This window comes from Leptinotarsa decemlineata, unplaced genomic scaffold (genome assembly GCF_025532065.1).
Source record: "Leptinotarsa decemlineata unplaced genomic scaffold, Ldec_3_MD MMD2_tig00000199_RagTag_RagTag, whole genome shotgun sequence".
Lineage (NCBI taxonomy): Eukaryota > Metazoa > Arthropoda > Insecta > Coleoptera > Chrysomelidae > Leptinotarsa > Leptinotarsa decemlineata.
Window position 1 is genome coordinate 16,347,860 of NW_027412544.1, and position 20,158 is coordinate 16,368,017.

The 20,158-nt window shown below is 33.3% G+C and overlaps 1 protein-coding gene and 2 long non-coding RNA genes across 3 annotated transcripts; all 3 read right to left on the bottom strand.

Moving 5' to 3' along the window:
* Positions 1–712: 712 nt before the first annotated feature.
* On the bottom strand, positions 713–7,676 carry LOC111503629 (protein PBDC1). Its single transcript, XM_023157983.2, has 3 exons — positions 7,377–7,676; positions 7,225–7,323; positions 713–1,197 (listed from the first exon to the last, which is right to left on the bottom strand). The coding sequence occupies exons 1-3, from the start codon at positions 7,377–7,379 to the stop codon at positions 820–822; spliced, it is 480 nt and encodes a 159-aa protein (XP_023013751.1). The 5' UTR covers positions 7,380–7,676; the 3' UTR covers positions 713–819.
* Positions 7,677–14,334: 6,658 nt separating this feature from the next.
* On the bottom strand, positions 14,335–15,291 carry LOC111503620 (uncharacterized). The gene is made up of 2 exons (XR_002721899.2): positions 14,558–15,291; positions 14,335–14,411 (listed from the first exon to the last, which is right to left on the bottom strand). It is a non-coding gene; the product is annotated as an uncharacterized lncRNA (long non-coding RNA).
* A 906-nt stretch (positions 15,292–16,197) lies between these two features.
* LOC111503619 (uncharacterized) lies at positions 16,198–18,836 on the bottom strand. Its single transcript, XR_012465001.1, has 2 exons — positions 16,577–18,836; positions 16,198–16,525 (listed from the first exon to the last, which is right to left on the bottom strand). It is a non-coding gene; the product is annotated as an uncharacterized lncRNA (long non-coding RNA).
* Positions 18,837–20,158: the final 1,322 nt, after the last annotated feature.

The following is a 20,158-nucleotide window of genomic DNA, read 5'->3' on the forward strand; positions in this document are numbered from 1 at the left end:
TCTTGATAAATTGATATGAACGGGGATTCTCATGGATGTCATGTATACTATTATTTATAATTGATATTTAAAAAGTTATAAAAAACAAAAATGTATTTCATTTCCAGTTGGTGGAACTTTTTATTAACTTATTCAGTTGATACATATGAATTTAAATGTTGTGACAGGGAATGCTACATGTGTTTGTTTCATAGGCAATAATTCCTAATGAGTAACACCACGTGACATTTCCCAATATCTCTTCAGTCAAAAGACCATCCATATCGTACTGTTGAGACTTTGAATTCAAAACCAAATGATGATGGTCAGAAAATGCTCGGGTGAAGTGGCAGACAAAAAGACTACCTCAAAATTATTTATTTTGGTACTCTATTAGTAATAAATTTACTTGAAATCACTTCAATATAGACTGCTGAATTTATTTTTTCACTTGGTGATATTCATAGTGGTGTTTCTGACTGAAAAAAAATGAATAACAATTTTTCTTTCTAGCATTGTTTAACAAACTTATTCAAGAAATGTATTTCCAAAATATAGTGGGGCAAAGTTATCGATAGGTGAATTTTTAGAGAATTGGATTATAATGAATAAAATGCTTTAGGCAGTTCTGAAACAGAAAATTATCCAACAAGGTTACCATAATTTGAACACTTTCATGTAATGAGATTTTTTTTCATCAACAATTCAATTGTGAGGGTAAAATTCAAATTACTTTTGCAAAATCAAAGTATCTATTTAAAAATTACAAAAATCAGTGAAAATAGTGATAGTGATATTGAGAATTATAACAAGAAATTCAATAAATAATTAAACATTAAGTTATGACTTTGTTATGGCATTTTTATTCTTCTGATCGACAGTCGGTTTGAATTTATTCCTAAGAATATCATTAACCCCTTCCTTATTCCTGGCAATTTCTAAGGCATAAAATTGTATCCTCGTAACGAGGATAGTATTTTCTTCTTTATAGTCTTCTCTTGCATCTGCACGTAGTAGTGTTCCGAAGCTATAGTCTTCTACAAGTCCTTTGAATCTTTCACAATATGGCCTCCACTTTGCTTTTTCCTTAGTGCTTTTCAGTTCATTTTCAACAATTACTGTTATGTTTAAGTCAGGAAATTCTTCTCTGAAAATTTTGTAAATCAGATCATCTAATGGTGTGAGTTTCAGATGTTTGGGATCTGCAGAACATAATATCTGAAACAAAAATCAAAACCTGTTTCCTCTTGAATTTTTTTTTTTTTTGGAAAAAATGTTTACATTTATTGAGTGGAAGTTATTTATTTATGCTGAGTAACCTTTACCCTTTCAAAGATTGATAAAAATATACAATGTTGAGATTTTTAAATAAAAATAATGATAATATTCATTTGCAGAACTAGAAATATTACAAATGTAATTAATACATAGAATTGAAAACAAATAGGTGAATTTATTTGTTTTAAGTAACAAATTAAATTAAAAATGTTTTACAGGAATGTAGGCGTTGCAGTTGAAACGTTTGGAGATTATAAGCTAAGAATTCTTGAGTAATTAAATTCCTCTGGGCAAATAAAACTCGTCTGGCACCTCTTAATTGAACTCCTAAACAAGTTAAATTAACCAAAAAAAAAGTATTTTTCCGAATCTCCAGAAATGTGATACTCTTCACGACGTGCCTTTCACCAACAAGGTTTCAGGAGATGAAGGCGCCAAGTTTTTAGGTGAAACGCGCGTCGTGAAGAGTATTCCATTTATAATAATTTGGAAAGGTGCTTGTTTTGGATTTCTTCTACACCAGAGCAAGTTTTCTGCTTAACTAAAGATCTTCTATATTGAGTGTTACAGTAAGAAATTGGAATGGAGTTTCTGTATCTGGATAGATACTGTAAGATTTAAAATAAATAAATTTTAGGAAACGATGTTGAACTTTTTCAATTAATGTAGTGTAGCAGTTGTAGAATGGATACCATACAATAGAGCCTTATTCTACAACCGTGAACTAAAATGCCATACGCTCTCAAAGCTTCACTTACTTTCAATCTAATATGGTTGAAAAAAGACAAATTTTGATCAAAATATACACGAAGATCTTTCATTGAGTCACTACGTGACCTAATCTATAATTGCACTCAATGACCAACATTTTCCTACTTTAAAACATTTATGTTTTATTTGTATTTATGATGCAAAAAAAGGCAATAAGAATTATCTCTGGAGCGGGATACAGAGATTCATGTGAACCCCTCTTCCCATCCTTGAAAGTTATGACTCTACCTAGCATTTATATATATATATATATATATATATATATATATATATATATATATATATCACTCCTTATTGGAAATACATAATAAGAAAAACGATTACGCATTAAATGCTGACTTTCATAGATTCAGCACCCACAGGCGTCTACCACACAAATTTAGACTCAAATTTAGGTCAAAGAACAATTCAATCGATGTTAATTTTTATAACTTGCTACCTTCTTGGGTCAAAGAGCTAAATTCCCACAAATTAAAAAAAAACATGAAAACTTATTTAACGGATAACGCTTTTTACTCTATAAAGGAATATATGGATCATGCGCCTGCCCTGTTACCTGTGAAATGAGAGACCAGTTCAGCATTGAGATCACTTCACATCAAGATCACTTACACTGTATTGTCGCAAATTTTCCTTCTCTTCTTGAAATGTTTTGATGCTTTTATTTAAATATTATTTTGACACTGACAATGTTTTAGTATTGTGTATATTTTAATAACATAGTTTTAATATCTGTATTGTATCTAATATTATTGTGTTTTTTTTATATACACTATGACGAAATTGACGAATCTTATTTGTGCTTTCTAAATGAACGATGAATGTACACCTAAAAGCTTAATAAACTAGCTATCTATCTATCTACTTTACATTTGAATGCATTAAGATACAGCTTGTTGACTTCACACCACGTGTGTATATGTTTTAATTGTAGTTGCAAAAAACTATAATCTTCGATATTTTTAAATCATCTGCAAAAAACAACTTATCACAATCGGCATAATTACTGAGATCATTAATAAAGAACAAGAATAAAAGTGGTCCGAGATTCTATTCCTGACGTACTTCAGATAAAGGATTGTAATAAAAAAAATGGCCGTTATATGATACAATCTGTTCGCGTTGAAATAAGTAGGACTTATGGAAAAGTACTGTTGAATCATGGAAACCAAATTGTTGGAGTTTTTATAGAAGAATCATGTGATCAACTTGATCAAGACATCACTAACATTTTGAGTCAGTGCGATTACATTTTTGTGAAAAAAAGGTTTTAGCTTTCTACTTCTCCATCTTCATACAAAAATCTTCCAAAGGAAGCCAAACCCTTTCTTTCACAAAAATTGATATCTTCTAAAAATATACCCATTCAAACGATTGAATTTGTTATGGTAGATTTGTTAGATATAGACCCATGTTGTTGCAGTGATATGATATTACGAACTGAGTAATGTATGCGATTATAGATGACACTTTCAAGAAGTCTAGCAAAGTTCGAGAAGAACGATAATTTCAAATATCAGATGGATTTCCAAACTTAAGAATGCAACAAATTCATGACATCTTTCATGAATCAGGATAGGATAGACCAAGACACTGATGCAATCTTTCATCAAAGCACTTACAGGTAAATTCCTGACAGTTCACATCACTGTGGATAGCACAAACGTGCTGGGCTGAATTTTCTAGTGCATTGTCTTTTAACTTTTCCTCTCACACATGAGAGGTCCACAAAACAAAAACAAACAATACGAAAATAGCAGTCAGTAATGGTTTCTCGGGGATATTGTAAATGATATTATAAGGAAGAAAACGTTTAGGTAAAGAATGAACAAAATCTCGACTTTAAGAAATGACGAAATCCAAAATAAATATATCTAAGTTCCATACCACCAATACACGAAGAACTTTGGAAAGATTTTCAAGGAACTAGATATGAAGGTGGTATTTAAAACAAGTCATACACTGCAGAAGAATTCCTTAGGAATTCCAAAGGACAAAGTCGAGAATTTGGATTAGGCCTAAAATTTACTAAATTAAAAATATAAGGACTGCCATGCAAAATATTATGGACAGACTAAAAGATCTATTATTATAAGATATAAGGAGCACTTAGCACACCATATTTTGCAAAAAAACCATTCCATAGACTTTAGTTCATTAAGACTGGTTAGACAAGTTAACAACAACAGACATCTAGATCCCTACGAGAGTGTAGAAATAAGCAAACATAATAATATTATGAATAACGATGGTGGATCAATACCTAATAGTATACTATATAGCTTGTTGAAATAATATTTTAATTATCAGTTTTACTTTACTATAAAATAAGGCCACATTGTAAAATTAATTTAAGAAGTTAAGATGCAGGTACCTAGCAGAGGTTTCTATGGTATAAATAAGTATAACATTGTATGTATGTATGTATTAAATCTTCCTCTTGAAAATGATCACTTGGTGATTGAAACACGTGTCGGGGTGTGAAAATAATGGTTTGGTGTTGGGATAAAACTCCATCAGTAATATTCAAGAATAAATTTACTTGATAAGTAGAATATGGAACCTCTGGCGTGAAATGAATAATACTATCTTTCAGCGCACGTTTCACTAAGCAAGTTAGCATCATTAGGACATGACTAACACTAAGATTACTCCAGTAATATTCATTACTACACCAAAGGTTCCAAACAGTGCATCACAAGTAATCAATAGTGTAGTCGTCATATTTCATCCTACCTGGGATATGGGAGGATGTATTCTTGGAATGTACATATGATCACAAGGATTGAGGATGAGATAATTAAGATTCTTGTATAGTATTTAAATAACTTATCATATACAGTTTTGATATGGTTTTTGATGACAAGTGTTGTTTCTTTTAGTTAATTTTGTTCACTCGGTTGTTGTTATTAGTTAATTTTGATCACTTGGCATGGTTTATTTTGCCTTTAAATCAGAGGAATTTACAGTAGGACTGACTAGTTCAAATAACATTACCAGTTTTTTTGTACATAATTTAGCTTTTTTTTTATATTGTGAATGATCCCAGATGTATACCATTTGGGTCATTTATGTTTGAACACTTCGAAAGTAGGAACATCCAAATCAATATTATTATATAATACTTCATAGAAATTATTGACTGCTTCATGGAAACTAACGCATTGTATAATTCAGGATAAATAGCTCCTTTGAAATTATAATTCTTTGGTTATCATTTGAGCTGAAACTAGTTTCGCTAATCAAAATATCATTAAACTCAATAATTGAAGCTGGATGATTGGGCATATCTTCAGGAACCAGTATTTTACAAGCTCCAGTTGAACTAATGATGAAGCTCATAATTCAGATTCTAAACCAGTCTGATGAAAGTACCAGCCCTAGGTTGAGAGACAGAAACAAAGTGATAAAGCCAAGCAGACAAGAAATAATTCCAATTTGTTTTTAACATCTGGTTTTTCTGGAAAAAATAAATGATCTGAAACTTGGTGTAGTCATTTTTGAAACGAACAAAATATCTGCTACCATCTACATAATTTTTTGGAAATTCATTTCGTGTTCATGATGAAAAAAAAAATGTAATACAAATTATGAAACAAAAATTAATTGGCGCTCCGGGGCGACTTGATTGATCCCAGTGGCGCATTTGCTTTTTCAGCTGCAGGAAAACCCAGAAAAACCTGCAGCACCACATCATCTGAAGATCTTGATCTGCCAATGTTCCCTCTTTCAATGGCATTTGTTCTCTAATTGAAACTTAAACAATGTGTTTTGCTATACAAACACAGAAACTTTTTGACAGGTCATTCATTTTCATCTCGAAGTTTTTCATGGCAGATTTGAAGTATGTCACCACCAAAAATGTGTGCTTCCACAAAGTGCTCCGAAGTTTTAACACAAATGTGCATCAAATAAAAAGCAATTCTTTGAGTACCACTTGCAACAATACAGTTTTCTCTGTTAATTTTGCACTTATTTCCAATGAGGTTTCATATCATTCCCTTGTCAACGACAGACGGAAGTTTTCATAAGACATGAACCAGCTTTTGTATTCTTTGAAAAACATTTTGTTGAGGAGTCAATGTTTCTCACTGTTTTTTGGGTATATAACTTTCCACAATCTGAAAAATTAAGTTAAATCAATAGAGCTGAAGTGTAATGAAGAACACCCTGAAAAGTTAATTGTAATATAAACTTCTGAAGAGTCAATTAGACAGTAACATTGATAAATTTTACCAACAAATTGAATAATCAATGTAAAAAATGAAATTTCTATACTTACCTTTCTTTTTGAAAGGTTTATGTTTCAGAAAACTATCCTTTTCCATTCTCAAAACCCAATAAACTCACTTGAGAGGAATGCCTCAGTCATTAAGAACATTCTCTGAAACATTAACCATCTATAGAAAGCAAAGTATAAAAACTCAATTTCTCAATTAATTTTTCAGTTTGTTGGCTAAATTTATGAATGCAAATTACTGACTAACTGGAGTCTTTAGTGGTTTATATTACAAAGATATTTTTTGGGTGAAATTTCCAGTCTTCAACAGATTCTCTACTGATTCAGTTCTGTTTATTTATGAAATTATGGAAGATGATTACCAAAAAAAACTAGGAAACCAATTCCGTGTTTCATCATGTGGTACTGTTGTCGACAATGCATGTAACATCTGAACTCAACTCACACAGAAAATTTTCATTGATAATGAAGGGGGATTTATCAGAAGTTCTTGTTGTATCATCATTTTTTGTTCTAACTTTCCTGCAGCTTTTCTTGAAATGTCTGTTTTTACCGCAAGTTCATTTTTGTTTCCGACTTGTTACTCTTTGCTGTTTCAGCTGAAACTGGTATCTTTAGCACGTTTCTTGCAACACATGCTGTGGTACCATTGATTCGCCACCATTTCGATCTTGCGGACGTTTCAGTATAATCCTTTCCACTGATCCAAAAAACTGACTGAATAGCCTATCTTACCTCTGTTGAGTTCGCTGCTTGTAGATGCTGTGCAGTTTTTCCCAGATATCTTTCAAAGAGTTAAACATGTCGATAACTTTTTTGCTGCACAGTATAAAAAATACAACCTCAACTACTGACTGATAATAAAAATTTACATGAAAATTTGAATGTTCTGAATTGATTAGATGATTTTTTTCTACTTTTATATTTGCTAAAAAAATTGTAGCAGTATCACTTACATTGAAATATATTTCTGCATGTTCAAAAGCCTTGATGGCCCACATTGTTTCTACAGATTGGTCATTTTCGAATTCCTCAGCGGGACGTGATAATATATCCTGCAAATAAAATGTGCTGTAGATAAAAATATTACAATTTTAAACAATCTTACCATTTTAAAAATGAAATAAGATTAGAATATAACAACAGTAACAAAAGAAACAAGAAACCGAAATATTTATTACAAAGACATTCTTAACCTGTCTTTGGTATGTATATAGATTGGAAAGAATACAAACAAATCTATTCTGAAATAACAATGGGTCATCAATTGCTTTCTCTTATTTTTGATTGGCTGAGAACTGTCATTCCGAAAATTAAGGCGTTTTCTGTGCTCATGTATTCAAAATGTATTCATCTGTGATTCAAATACATTCATTCTGGCTTTGAAACGATGACGTTACATCAACTATGATTTGAAACGTATTCATGATGATTTAAAACTAGTGTGAGGTTGAGGCGTTTTCTGGCGCTCATGTATTCAAAACGTATTCGTCTGTGATTCAAATACATTCATTCTGGCGTTGAAACGATGACGTCACATCAACTATTCATGATGTATTCATGATGACTCAAAACTAGCGTGACTAGTGCTGCTCCAAAGCAAAAATATTTTGTACGGAAATGACAGATGAAAATGTATGCTTTTCGCTATAATTGTATAGCATCAATGGTCGCCAACCCTGTTATCAGAATAATTGACAAGTGACAGCTTCCCGCATGATGCAAAGATGGAATAAAGCGATTCGCGCATGCGCAGACACTTCATCGTATGTGAAATGTGAACATTTTGAAGTGGTTATTGCAAATATATTGATTTGATTACTATTTGTCTTAATATTTATTGAAAATTTTGCATTCACAAATCTAGCTTTAGCTTATATTATATATCAAATCAAATGACAACACAAAGTCTCTTAAGACAAAAATCAAGAGAGGTGAGGTGAACTACCAACTACTATTCATAAATATTTATTCAAAATTCGTCTTTTCTCACTGTGGATTTATTTTTCTTTTAGCGTCAGCGCTTTTCGATAGATTTGACATTTGACTGATCTGAAAATAAAGTGCTTTGTGATCGTGATCTACGAGTTCTATGACAAAGGGACATGCGGAATACGCCTATCATAATCAGACGGAAGACAGAGATAGACAAATTACTCGATTATCGAAGACTAAAGTGATTGGAATTTGTAAATATATAACCGTGGTGTCGTCCGAATCAATGCAAAACCAAATAAAGTCAAAATGTATGCTTTTTGTCAATGTGGTATGCATGTACGAAAAAATATTGAATTGTATAGCAATTCGTACAATTGTACAACCAGGAGCAGCCCTGAGCGTGAGGTTGGTTTTTAAACGGAATTTGACGATACGTTATGTCAGTTGTCAGTTTCTGCTTTATTTTGATCGTTATCGTTTATAAAGAGCTGAAATAACTATTTATGATATGAGCGTTGAAAGTAAGATTTTATTTTGTGAATGAAAACGTTTGCGAAACGACCATAGCGAGTTGAACAATTTCACTTACAAAATAAAACTTACTTTTAACACAAAAATCATACAACGTTTTATGTGCAACTGTCCTGTTTTCATAATAAAATAGATAAATTTTATATTTCTATAAAAACACAATTTGACATCTGTTGTCAGTTAACTGTGTTCATGTTATTGCTTTTGCTGTGAAGTGGCCCTGTCAGGTGACGCCGAATCACCTGGTTACCAACAAACAGTACTGTTTACAGCTCACGCGTTTTATTTAGTCACATTTAAAGTACTTGCTGGTGTTTAATGTCTTGTATAATGAAGAATAATATAATCGGCTCAGCAGTACGACATCGTATATTCTAATTTTCTTAGCTGGTGTAGACTAAAAAGCGTCGAAGGATATTTTAGCGAAACCGTCTTCTTTCTTAACCTATCTAGAAGAGAAATCAAAAATATGCAATATTCAACTTTGTTGAGCAAGTTTTCATCATTGATAAAGTCGAGTGCGCTCGTTAAAAATGGTGTTATACAAGCAAATATTTCAAGGTAATAGCATTCTTGAAACGGAAAAGTGAAAGTTATAGGCCCAAAAAATTAAAAACTCTAACGTTTGAACAAGTCCAGAGATTTATAAAGGAGGCGCCAGATGAAAAATATTTGATGATAAAAGTTGCTACCTACTGTTTTCGGAATATATGGAGCCTGTCAGCGTGAAGAGCTGTGCAATTTATTAATAGAAGACATTAAATTAATGGATAAATCATTGATTGTTCAAATTCCAAATACAAAAACGTAAAAACAGGTCGTTCTTTTTGCATTGTTGGAAAAAACATAAATACGTTTTACATTATGCCCTTCTATCAATCATTAACGTTTTTTTTCTGAAATACTCAAATTATAAATGCAGTACCAACCCAGTTGGTATAAACACGTTTGGGAAAATGCCCTCTACCATATTGCTGAATTTCTTAACCTCCCGGAACCAAAGGAATATACAGGTCACTGTTTCAGAAAGTCTTCTGCTTCTTTTCTATAAGAATCCCAACAGCTACCTCCAGCATTACAGCATCATCCTCTTCACTTCAAGAATTAAATGTAGGTAGGTAGGTATTAATATATCAGCAGTTGTCCTGATTGTACTTTTCATATTAATGTTCATAAATAATAATAATGTAATTAATGTATATAATACATTTGTAACAGAATTTAATTGTTTCTATATCTATTGTTCATAATAAAACTTCCTTGAAAATTAAATGATTGTTTTGTTTATTGCTATTTGGTCGAAAAAAATCATGTTAAAAATCTTAAATACTTGTAACACTAGTGTTAATATTTTTAACACGCTACTTTGTAAACATCATCTTTTAATACTCTTGACAACCATTAAAAATGTGACTTTTAATGAAAGTTGTACAAATTTTTTTGGTGGAAATTACTGAAGCTATTAATATGGTGGCACATTGCATTCTAGTATTTCTTTGTTGTTCTTTGAACAGCACTTCTAGTATACTCTTCACTAACTATTGTACGGTTCGCAATTTCTTGATGTTGAGTGATAATGAATTTTCATTTGTGAGTCATAAATAATCATTAAGGCGCGATGGAAGTTCAACAGGGCGGCTGATATTCTCAAGTCAGTTATGTTGGGTGGTCGATAAAGTGTTTGACCTGTTTGATCGGGTCCTCAGAGTAATAATAAGACATAGAGTTGCCATGCCTATACCAATACAATACATGTATTTTGAAGCTGGTATCGTACTATCCTTTTCTGTACAATATATGGCGAGGGGGGTGGCGGGTAATGAGGGGTTATAAAGAGTTTGTTTACATTCGAAGTGAGTTGGACCATGAAACAGTGGCGGTTGGTTTAGTTGATAATCGGAGGGATATTAGGTATATTTTTATAAAATAAATCATTTCAGGTGAAAATGTATTCTGTTTAAATAGTACCTACAAGAAATCTGATTTTTATTAATGATTACGAAAATGAGACGCGTGATTTATTGGGTTAAAATTAAATTATTTCAAATGAACTAATTCATAACAATGATAAATGTTAATTTTAAAAGTAATGAACTTTGCTTCATATAATCAGATGAATAAATTTGTGATTTATTCTCAGATTTGATGAACAAGTGGTATGGTTTTTGAGGTCGGATATAAAGAATTTTCGATTAGAAATCATGAATATTTTTAATTACAATCGAGGTTTGATATTATTATGTGATTTAATTCAAAATTGGTATCTAGGGGTCTTTGTGGACCGACATTGTTTTTTTCAATAATTCATGCTGACGAATTCTATATTTACGAAAAATTATTAATGTAAATGAAAAAAACTGTATTCAAAAATGAAAAATATGTTTTTCATATGTGTGCCATAAGTCATATTCATTCTGTGATCAACAGATTAAAAAGCTTTCTGTTCAATGTTCAGTTTGTATACTAAATAGTTATTCTTGTGCAACCGGTATTGAATCTGTTATTGCTCACTTAACAACTAACTTACATCACACAAAGAATATGATTTCCGTTTTGGTTTTATTTTCTTTGCACGAGGCTCTCGCGTTGCATACAGACAATATTCAATAAGAAATGACGGTTGTCATTTTTTTAACCTTTTTCTGGTTGGGATGTGTCAAATAATGAAATAATATAAATCTAGTTTCAAAAACTTTATTTATTAGAATAAGATCAAAAAAATGATCATTAAAAACATGAAAAATATACCCTTTCATAATGTCAGTCCACAAAGACCCCTAGATACCAATTTTGAATGAAATCGTGATTTCTTATCGAAAATTCTTCATATCGGACCTCACAAACCGTACCGCTTGTTTATAAAATCTGAGAATAAATCACAAATTTCTTCATCTGATTATATGAGGCAAAGTTCATTACTTTTGAAATTAACATTTTTCATTGTTATGAACAATTTCATATGAAATAATTTAATTTTAACCCAGTAAACCACGCGCTTCATTATAAATCCATACATAAATAAAAATCTAGTAGGTGGTAGAAAAACTGGCCTCATTTCCATAATCATTAATAATAAATCAGATTTCGTGTAGGAACTATTTGAACAGAATACATTTTTACCTGAAATGATTTATTTTATAAATATATACTATCCCTCCGAATATCAACTAAACCAACCGCCACTATTTTATGGTCCAACTTACTTTCCGTAAACAAAGTTATGCTGCCTTCAATGTAAGGATGGAAAAGGCCTCTCTATTGTCTTTTATTACTCTGAGATCGGGACTATTTTGCAGGTCAGCAAATTTTTCTCAGTAAACATTGCTCACGTAAATCTCGATCAGGTTAATCATTTGCGACAGAAAATTTTTCCAACCCCCACCCAAAAATTTCACAATTCTCAAAAAATTGTTAATACTTTTTGCAGGTCGGCAGAAATTTCTACAGGTCTCCCAGAGATGAATCTCGACCAAATTAATCATTTTCGACAAAATCACAATTCTCATAAAAATAAACCTCGCCGGTCGGCAGAAATTCTTGCATGTCGCGGCTCCCCCAGGCATGAATCCCGACTAGGTTAATCATTTTTGACGGAAAAGTTTTCCAACCCCCACCCATTAATTTCACTATTCTCAAAAAATTGAAAATACATTTTGCAGGTTGGTAGAAATTCTTGCAGGTCGGGACTCCCAAACATGAATCTCGACCACTTTAATCATTTTCGACAGAAAAATGTTCCAACCCCTACCCAAAATTTCACTCTTGAAAATACATTTTGCAGATCGGCGGAAATTCTTGCAGGTCGGGTCTTCCAGAGATAAATCTCGACCAGGTTAATCATTTTCCACAAAAAAATCCAACCCCACCCTTCGAGTGTGGAAAAATTTCACAACTTTCATGAAATCGAAAATAAACTTTGCAGGTTGGCAGAAATTCTTGCAGGTCTGGTTTCCCAGATATGAATCTCATTTTCGTAAAAAAAATTGCAACCCCCAGTCTATGAGTATGGAAAAATTTCACAATTCTCATGAAATTGAAAATAAATCTTGCAGGTCAGGTCTCCCATAGACGTGAATCTCGACCAGGTGAATTATTTTCGAAAGAAAAATTTCCCAACCCACACCCATAGTTTAAAAATTCTCAAAATATTCAAAATACATTTTGCAGGTTGGCCAGACATTCTTGCAGGTCGGGTCTGCCATACATGAATCTCAACCAGGTTAATCATTTTTGACAGAAAAATTCCCATCTCCCACCCCCTGAGTATAAAAAAAATTACATTTCTCATAAAAATTAAAATAAACCCTGTATGTCGGCGTAATCTCTTGCAGGTTCGGATTTTTATTAAAATTGAAAATAAACTCGAATAGATCAATCATTTTCGAATAATGAAGTCCACGTTTTATCCTCTGGCTACCTATACAAAAATTTCACATTTCTAATTGTAAAATAAACGTTGCATATTGGTCTATGCACTGAAATGAGTAGAATTTGTAAGAAAGTGTGAGCATATGAAAAGCATATGAAGAAGGATATCGAATCGATGCAATATGATTTGAAAAAAAGAACTTGATAAGCATTCAAACAATTGAGCAAAAACCAAAAACGATGGTGAGCGATGGTCATCTGTAAAAAAATCAGTAGGTATAAAGCCGGAGCTGAAGAAATTGTGTCTCAGTATTTATTACTTTCTAACGCTGAGCAGATGATAATCATTGATGAAGCTATAAACTTGATGTGAATAAACAAGATATATTGGATTCCGTCAGCCATGTATTCGGCGGAAAATTACCTTTGAAGTATCTCAAGGGGTTTGCTGAAGATTAGAATGAGGGAATATTGAATGTTACGCAGAAGCTCATTCTGATTATAGCACGTTCATTCAAAAATTCATTCATTTGGGGTAGTCGATGCAGAATTGGAAATAAGTAAAATAAAATGTAGAATCAGACACATTGTGCCGGAAGATCACCAGAAACTGAAACTATTGAATCGCATCAATAAAAATGGTAATAATGCTATAGTAAAGGCAACCTATCGTATGTGGGACCTCTATGAGTTACTCACACTTCGTGATACATCCTCAGATATATGGGCCGTGAAGACAACGAATAATAGTCTGGAAAGACCTCGATACATTATCATCGGCTTCCAAAACACCGACCAATCCGAGAGTATGACAAAGGATGTGACAAAATTCATACATGCGAGTATTAATAGTATTCGTCTTTGAACTCTGGATCATACCCATATGAGCGCTGGAATCTGGATTTCGATAAAAAGTTAGACTCATCAGCCTACTATGCTACTATGATAGAGCTATGAGTGAACCAATGATGTATATTGGCAGCTTTCGCAATAACCCACTATTCATTATCGACTGCTCCCACCAACAAGATGCTATGAAGTTATCCACTGTTGACATCAAAAGGGATTCTGAAACGCGCAAAGACAAGTTTCCAGCACACATCAAAGTACCTATATGCACTCATCCTTCACGATGCTGTTTTGTCTTGTCCTTAATGGCTTTATTCGAATTGAATTATGTATGATAAGATTATATGTGAATGCTTGATATTGATAAATAAAACAATCAATACTTGTTAATTGTTATGCCTTTTATTAATCGTCCAAATAGATATATACGCCAGTAATGTTTCCTCATCTGTGAGGGCTGAAATAAAAGAAGTTGTTACTATTTGAAGGGCCCTACAGGATCAAAAAAGACTTAGTGCACACTCGTATGTCCTGTTGCAAGAAGATGGAAAAGAAATGGGAGCATTCCATGCTACTCACTTTGAAAAGTGAAAAGCGTATTACCTATTCTGGTTAATGCTTGATTTTCTGTTAAGGTTTTTCTCTTCGCAGAAAGCCAACTGGTAGGGGGTGAAAGATGAAACGAAACCATTTTCTTTTCCTTGCGCGTCGTTCGTATTTACGGGAATTATTTGTTGTGGTATAAATGTCCTTCTTTTGTCGGTTGGAGCGCCATTGTTTGGCATTCAATAAGTATTTCATTTTGCGTTACCACTATCAAGCAATAGGCAACTTTCATTCAGTTCGTGTGGTATTGTTGGTTGCGTACCCAAAAGGCCAGTATTGGTAAAGAAACTACGTTTGACGTGGATCCGGAGCATTCCATTGGAAGGACTACAAAAACACGATCACAATTTTTGTAATCTTATGCGAAATAAAACTCAGGTTGCTAGTGAGACATAAGTCGTTGACATCCACACTTTTCCAATTACTACATTGCGTAACAGCTAAATTCGGATCCACAGCTAAACTGTTTCATTTGCTTCAATTTGCACTAATGCTTTTCTCATACACAAAACATTTACTTTTACTTTAAATAAGTTTTTTCTTATTAGTCAGTGGGCTATGCTTGAAGACAGGCAGTTAACAAATCTAAAGAATTGAACTTTGAATGTTCAAGCCCGTATCGGATATACCTATACAGTAGGTTGAATGGACTGACGCCTATCAGAAAACAACTACTCCACTGGTTAATACCACGAACGGCGTTGGATTATATCCGACAGGCGTCAGTGCAAAAATCTTCACAGAAAATTTCCTGCATATGTAATTGGCAATACAACTGAAAGAGTCGACCTTCAATTTTGCAAGTGGGCCGTTCCAAAATTGAAGGTCGACTCTTTCAGTTGTATTGCCAGTTGCATATGCAGGAAATTTTCTGTGAAGATTCCTGCACTGACGCCTGTTGGATATAATCCAACGCCGTTCGTGGCATTAGCCAGTGGAGTAGTTGTTTTCCGATAGGCGTCAGTCCATTCAAACTACTGTGTAGGTATATACGAGACGGGCTTGAACATTTAAAGTTCATTTCTTTAGATTTTAAATAAGTTGTCACAATGTAAATAAGGACGTTCACACATCACACTTTGAAGTGAAAGTGTAGCGTATGAACGCTCCCATTGGTTTACATTGAGGCAACTTTCTTAAAGTATAAGTTAGGTGTATGAACCAGCAACAATATGGATATGTTTTATTTATTTCAATCATCCTATGACTACTTGAAACGTGCCTTTCGGAAAATGACATCAAGAGAAAAAATAGATATCCTGGGCCCTATACTGCAACACTGGGCCGGCTTTGGATAATATTCATCTAGCGATTTTTGTGGCACATCATGCCACTAACCAAACACAAACAAACAGGATCGCTGGAATATGGAATTTTCTATGACAATTGTTTTAAGAAACAGGAGACCTATTTAGATACGATACTTCTTACTAAGATTTAACTAAAACGTAAATGAGAATTCTGAAAAAGGGGTTGGTTGGGTAACAGGATCAATTAAAAAAAAAACAAATGTACCTATTCTTGCCGACGTTTCGAATTTAATTAAATTCGTCTTCAGGGCTCGAAAAATACCCAACCAACCCTTTTTCAGAAGAATTATTGGATCACTAAACTAGTTTACTGAATAAATGTGAACATTTGTTGAAGAAATAATTTTATTGAATACAAATTTTCAAGCAGGTAGTGTAGTTCTATTCGAGTAATTTGTTGGTTCTTCCAGTGGGGCAGAGGGCTGAACTCTCTCATAAGTTCCCCGAACTGTAACAACTTCCGTATTTTTTTTCCGACGAATCATCAAAGTAGTAATTACAACGATACCCAAAAGTATCAATAAAAAAATAAGAATCATCAGAATTATCCTAGAAAGGCGCTCGTCTGATAATATGAACCTAACACAAACTCCTGCAATCACTATCACAACTATTATTATTACTGTCACGATTACTATCCACAAGCCCACCTTATCTGCAAATGAAAAATGTTTTCTCATATTTCCTAACAATACACACTTCTTACCTATAGTTACAGTTGTGGTAGTAGTAGAATTGGTAGTTACATTTTTTTTGTCACTTTTTTCTATTGTAACTCCCATGTTGAATATCACTCTTGTTACCTATGACATCATGCTGAGTTATCTACACTTTCAGAAATTGTAAAAGCATACATTGGAATAGAGTAAATAACTACAAGATAAGATATATTATCCATATCTAATCATACAAATACAGGTATTTTTTAATCCAATGAACACATAAATCCGCCACGTTCATTTTTTGACACAGCCGTCTGATAAATGTTTGAACTACATATGTCTACTGGTTCACCTTGCATGTCATGTTAGAGATATCAAAATATGCAACGATGTTTTGATAGCCTTATAAGCTATAATATCATTTGCAAAATAATTATAGTTTATATATAGTCTATTAGATATAAATGTTTTTTATTTTGTTTGATAGCAAAACACAAGGAATATTAAGTTAATTTATAGTGAATGTGAATTCTATCAAAGATCTTGTTCTTCAAATATGAAACTTTTAACTCAACAATGTGAAAGTCTGGGGAAATCATTTTTATGAGATACTTTATGAAGATAATATTAAACTTTTCGACTGTTGACCTTGGAATAATTGATAACTTTGAGTGCAAGAATTTGATCCACCTGATTTTTACATTTATTCCAAGTCTGCTGAAAACACTACAGCCTCATCACATTATTGTGTTTTTCCTTCTATCTTACCATGACACCCATTCCATGAAACTTATTTCCTGCATTAATTGCTCAGGTTCTTTACCAGAGTTTGTTATATTCTTATGGACATGATTTGGGTGTGATCTGATGCCTCATATTCGCATAAAACATGACGATATATTTCTGTCCCTTTGTTGTTGTTGTCCTTCTGCATTGTTTACAGCTATACAGCCCTATTTTGTTCAGGTGCCCTCTTAATAATGAACAGTATAAGTATCCAATGAGTAACCATGTTATTATTCTTATCTGATATCTACTTCGTGAAAGCAGTCCATTAGTTCTTTTCAAGCGGTCCCTTTATAAACGTTTTCCGTGTATGTTTTCCCAAAACTCTTTGTTGTTTTTTTGACTCATTTCCTGATTTTATCCCATCTCATATAAAATTTGGTACCATCTAGGCTGGTTTAGGACCCATATATGAAGTTGATGCTTTTTTAAGAACATAGATTTTCACGGCCGCAGTCACTATTAGATAAAAAACAAAATCCGGGCTGGTAGGCGTTGGTCGAATTGAACGTGTATCCAACTTTTCGTCTGCTACTGCAGCAGACATCATCAGTGAAATATACGTTGACTGCGTGGACGAAGATTATATCTCGTAGTCTCAGTAACGACTGACTGACTAGATGTTTAACTCAGTCATCACTCACAGAGTCAATGTATTCCGGTTCGCCATTTTACATTTCACCTCTCCCACATGTATTTACCAAGCAAGTAACTGTAATATAGATTTCTGACCGTACAGTATTCCCAGCTCGTATCCATTTGGATTGTGACCCTTTTATAAATCAGGTATTTGTTTCTAACAACCATATTTTCACTATGACCCTTCACGGTTTGTGATTTTTTAACCGTGAAGTGAAAAATATTTTGATGTCATATGGCCCGTGATTTTTTCTGATGTTGATTCCTCTACATATCCCGTCATTTAATTTTTGCCTGAACCCTTGTAGCACGGTCAATTTTCCAGTCGTAATTGGCCCACTCTTGCCTTCCTCAATTTCACGAGATATAAAGTGATTCTTTTCTAGAATACCTCCAATGATGCTAGTGGAATAGTTTTCACTACTCTCGTTATTCCCAAACAAGCAAGCGTTTGTATCCTGCATAGTTTGATGGTATAGAGGTTAGTAGATATTTAACCTCTCCCGAAAGTTATATATCTTTCTCTTCTCCTCGGAGTTGTAGAGATCCTAGTTTACGCTCAATTTTACCTTCTCCAAATCTACCACTTTCTTTGAGACCAACCAAATCCTCCTTGGACGCCTCCAGTTTTGAATTGTCCAAATCTTCGTCGTTAGATTTATGATTTCTGACCAGAAAAACTGCATTTGGAAATGCTCTCTTATAATCTCCTTCCGTTATTGTGGTAGTAACACATAGTTTCTTGTTTCATTTTCTATTCACAATGCCACCCTCAAAATATTATAAACTGATACAGAATTAATGATCTTTAGAGTATACAAGTCGATAAAATTTCGGGTAAGGGCACTGTTCGTTTAATAAAAACTAATGACTGCCCCGGCTTCGCACGGATAGCGAAGCATATATATGCCTACATTTTTCTGTTAGAGTGTCGCATCAACTTGTAACTAATTCATTCAAAAGATCCAGACAAAATGCACAAATATAAGTATCTGGACTATCACTGCCAGAACACCTTTATGGGCGCACAATTTCCGCAACGTCTGCATCGGTACCATATCTCCATTTTGTATCTAAACAAATTGCACATAAATTATCATCTTCAGAATATTCTGATTGATCATAGCAAAAAGCATTTTTGTCTACTTGATCAGTAGATGAATCTTCATCATCACCTAAACATATTTTGTTGTCTTTCTGATCCTTGTGTTTCTGGCTGTTGTCTTCTTACTTTTAATCTCTTTACCTTCGGTTCATTTGCCTTTGGTACATTTTCCCTTGACACAATTTTCTTTATCACAATTTCTTTTATTTTTCCTTATTGTCTTTGTCTAATTCTCCTTTTCAGTTATTTTCCTCGTCTTTTCTTCAAATACTGCTTTCATTGAAGTGCTTGTTATTATTTCAGAGTGCTGTTTGTTCTTCAACGGTATTTGTGTTTGTGAGATGAGTTGTGGCAGTGGGCTGACAATGGAGACAGCATTAGCAAAGTCAATATTGGACGGAGTTGCGACTGACCTAACGGTGTGTGTCTCCATAATAGCAGGCAGTTCCGGTGTTGAATATGATATGTATGGAATTGGAGCTTTCCTCTGAATCATTTCCGGTTTTAATTTGCAGACCACAAGGAATAGATGGACTTGTTGTTGTGGGGCTAGCATATAGTTGCTCAGCCTGATTTAATGTTGATGGAATAAGAGTGACATTAGTTGGCTGCTGATCTGGCTTTCTCATTAATGAAGTTATCATCACAAAAAACTTCAGGATTCATAGGGAATATACCCGTTGCTTTAAAGCTCGATATTCCTTTTTCTATAGAAGCAACTCTAGTACAGACTTTATTAAACAGTCCAGCAATGTCGTATGGAGTAATTTTTATCAAATTTTTTTGATTTCATATACAAGTTGCACTCATTGTTATAAGCTCGTTCAAGCGGGGAATAAAATGCAACTTCAAAAGGTTGTAGATGGTGAGATGAATATGAAGGAATGGTAAGCATTATGACATGGTTCTCTTTTGCCAATTCCCAAGCTTCGAGAGTAGCATGACTGTTATGATTGTCCAATATTAGCAAAATACTGGTGTTTCAGCAGCAGGTTTGGTGTGTTTAATAAAATGATGAAGCCTTAAAACAAATATCTTTTCGTTAGTCCAGCCATTTTGTGAAAATGTGTACACTGCTCCCAGTAAGCCATCTTTT

What these genes read in the sequence shown, in the direction of transcription:
- LOC111503629 (XM_023157983.2), bottom strand. An exon ending in ATGCAGAAATATATTTCAAT is followed by an intron (nt 1,198 to 7,224) that starts GTAAGTGATACT and finishes TTTTTGTTTCAG; the next exon opens with ATATTATGTTCTGCAGATCC.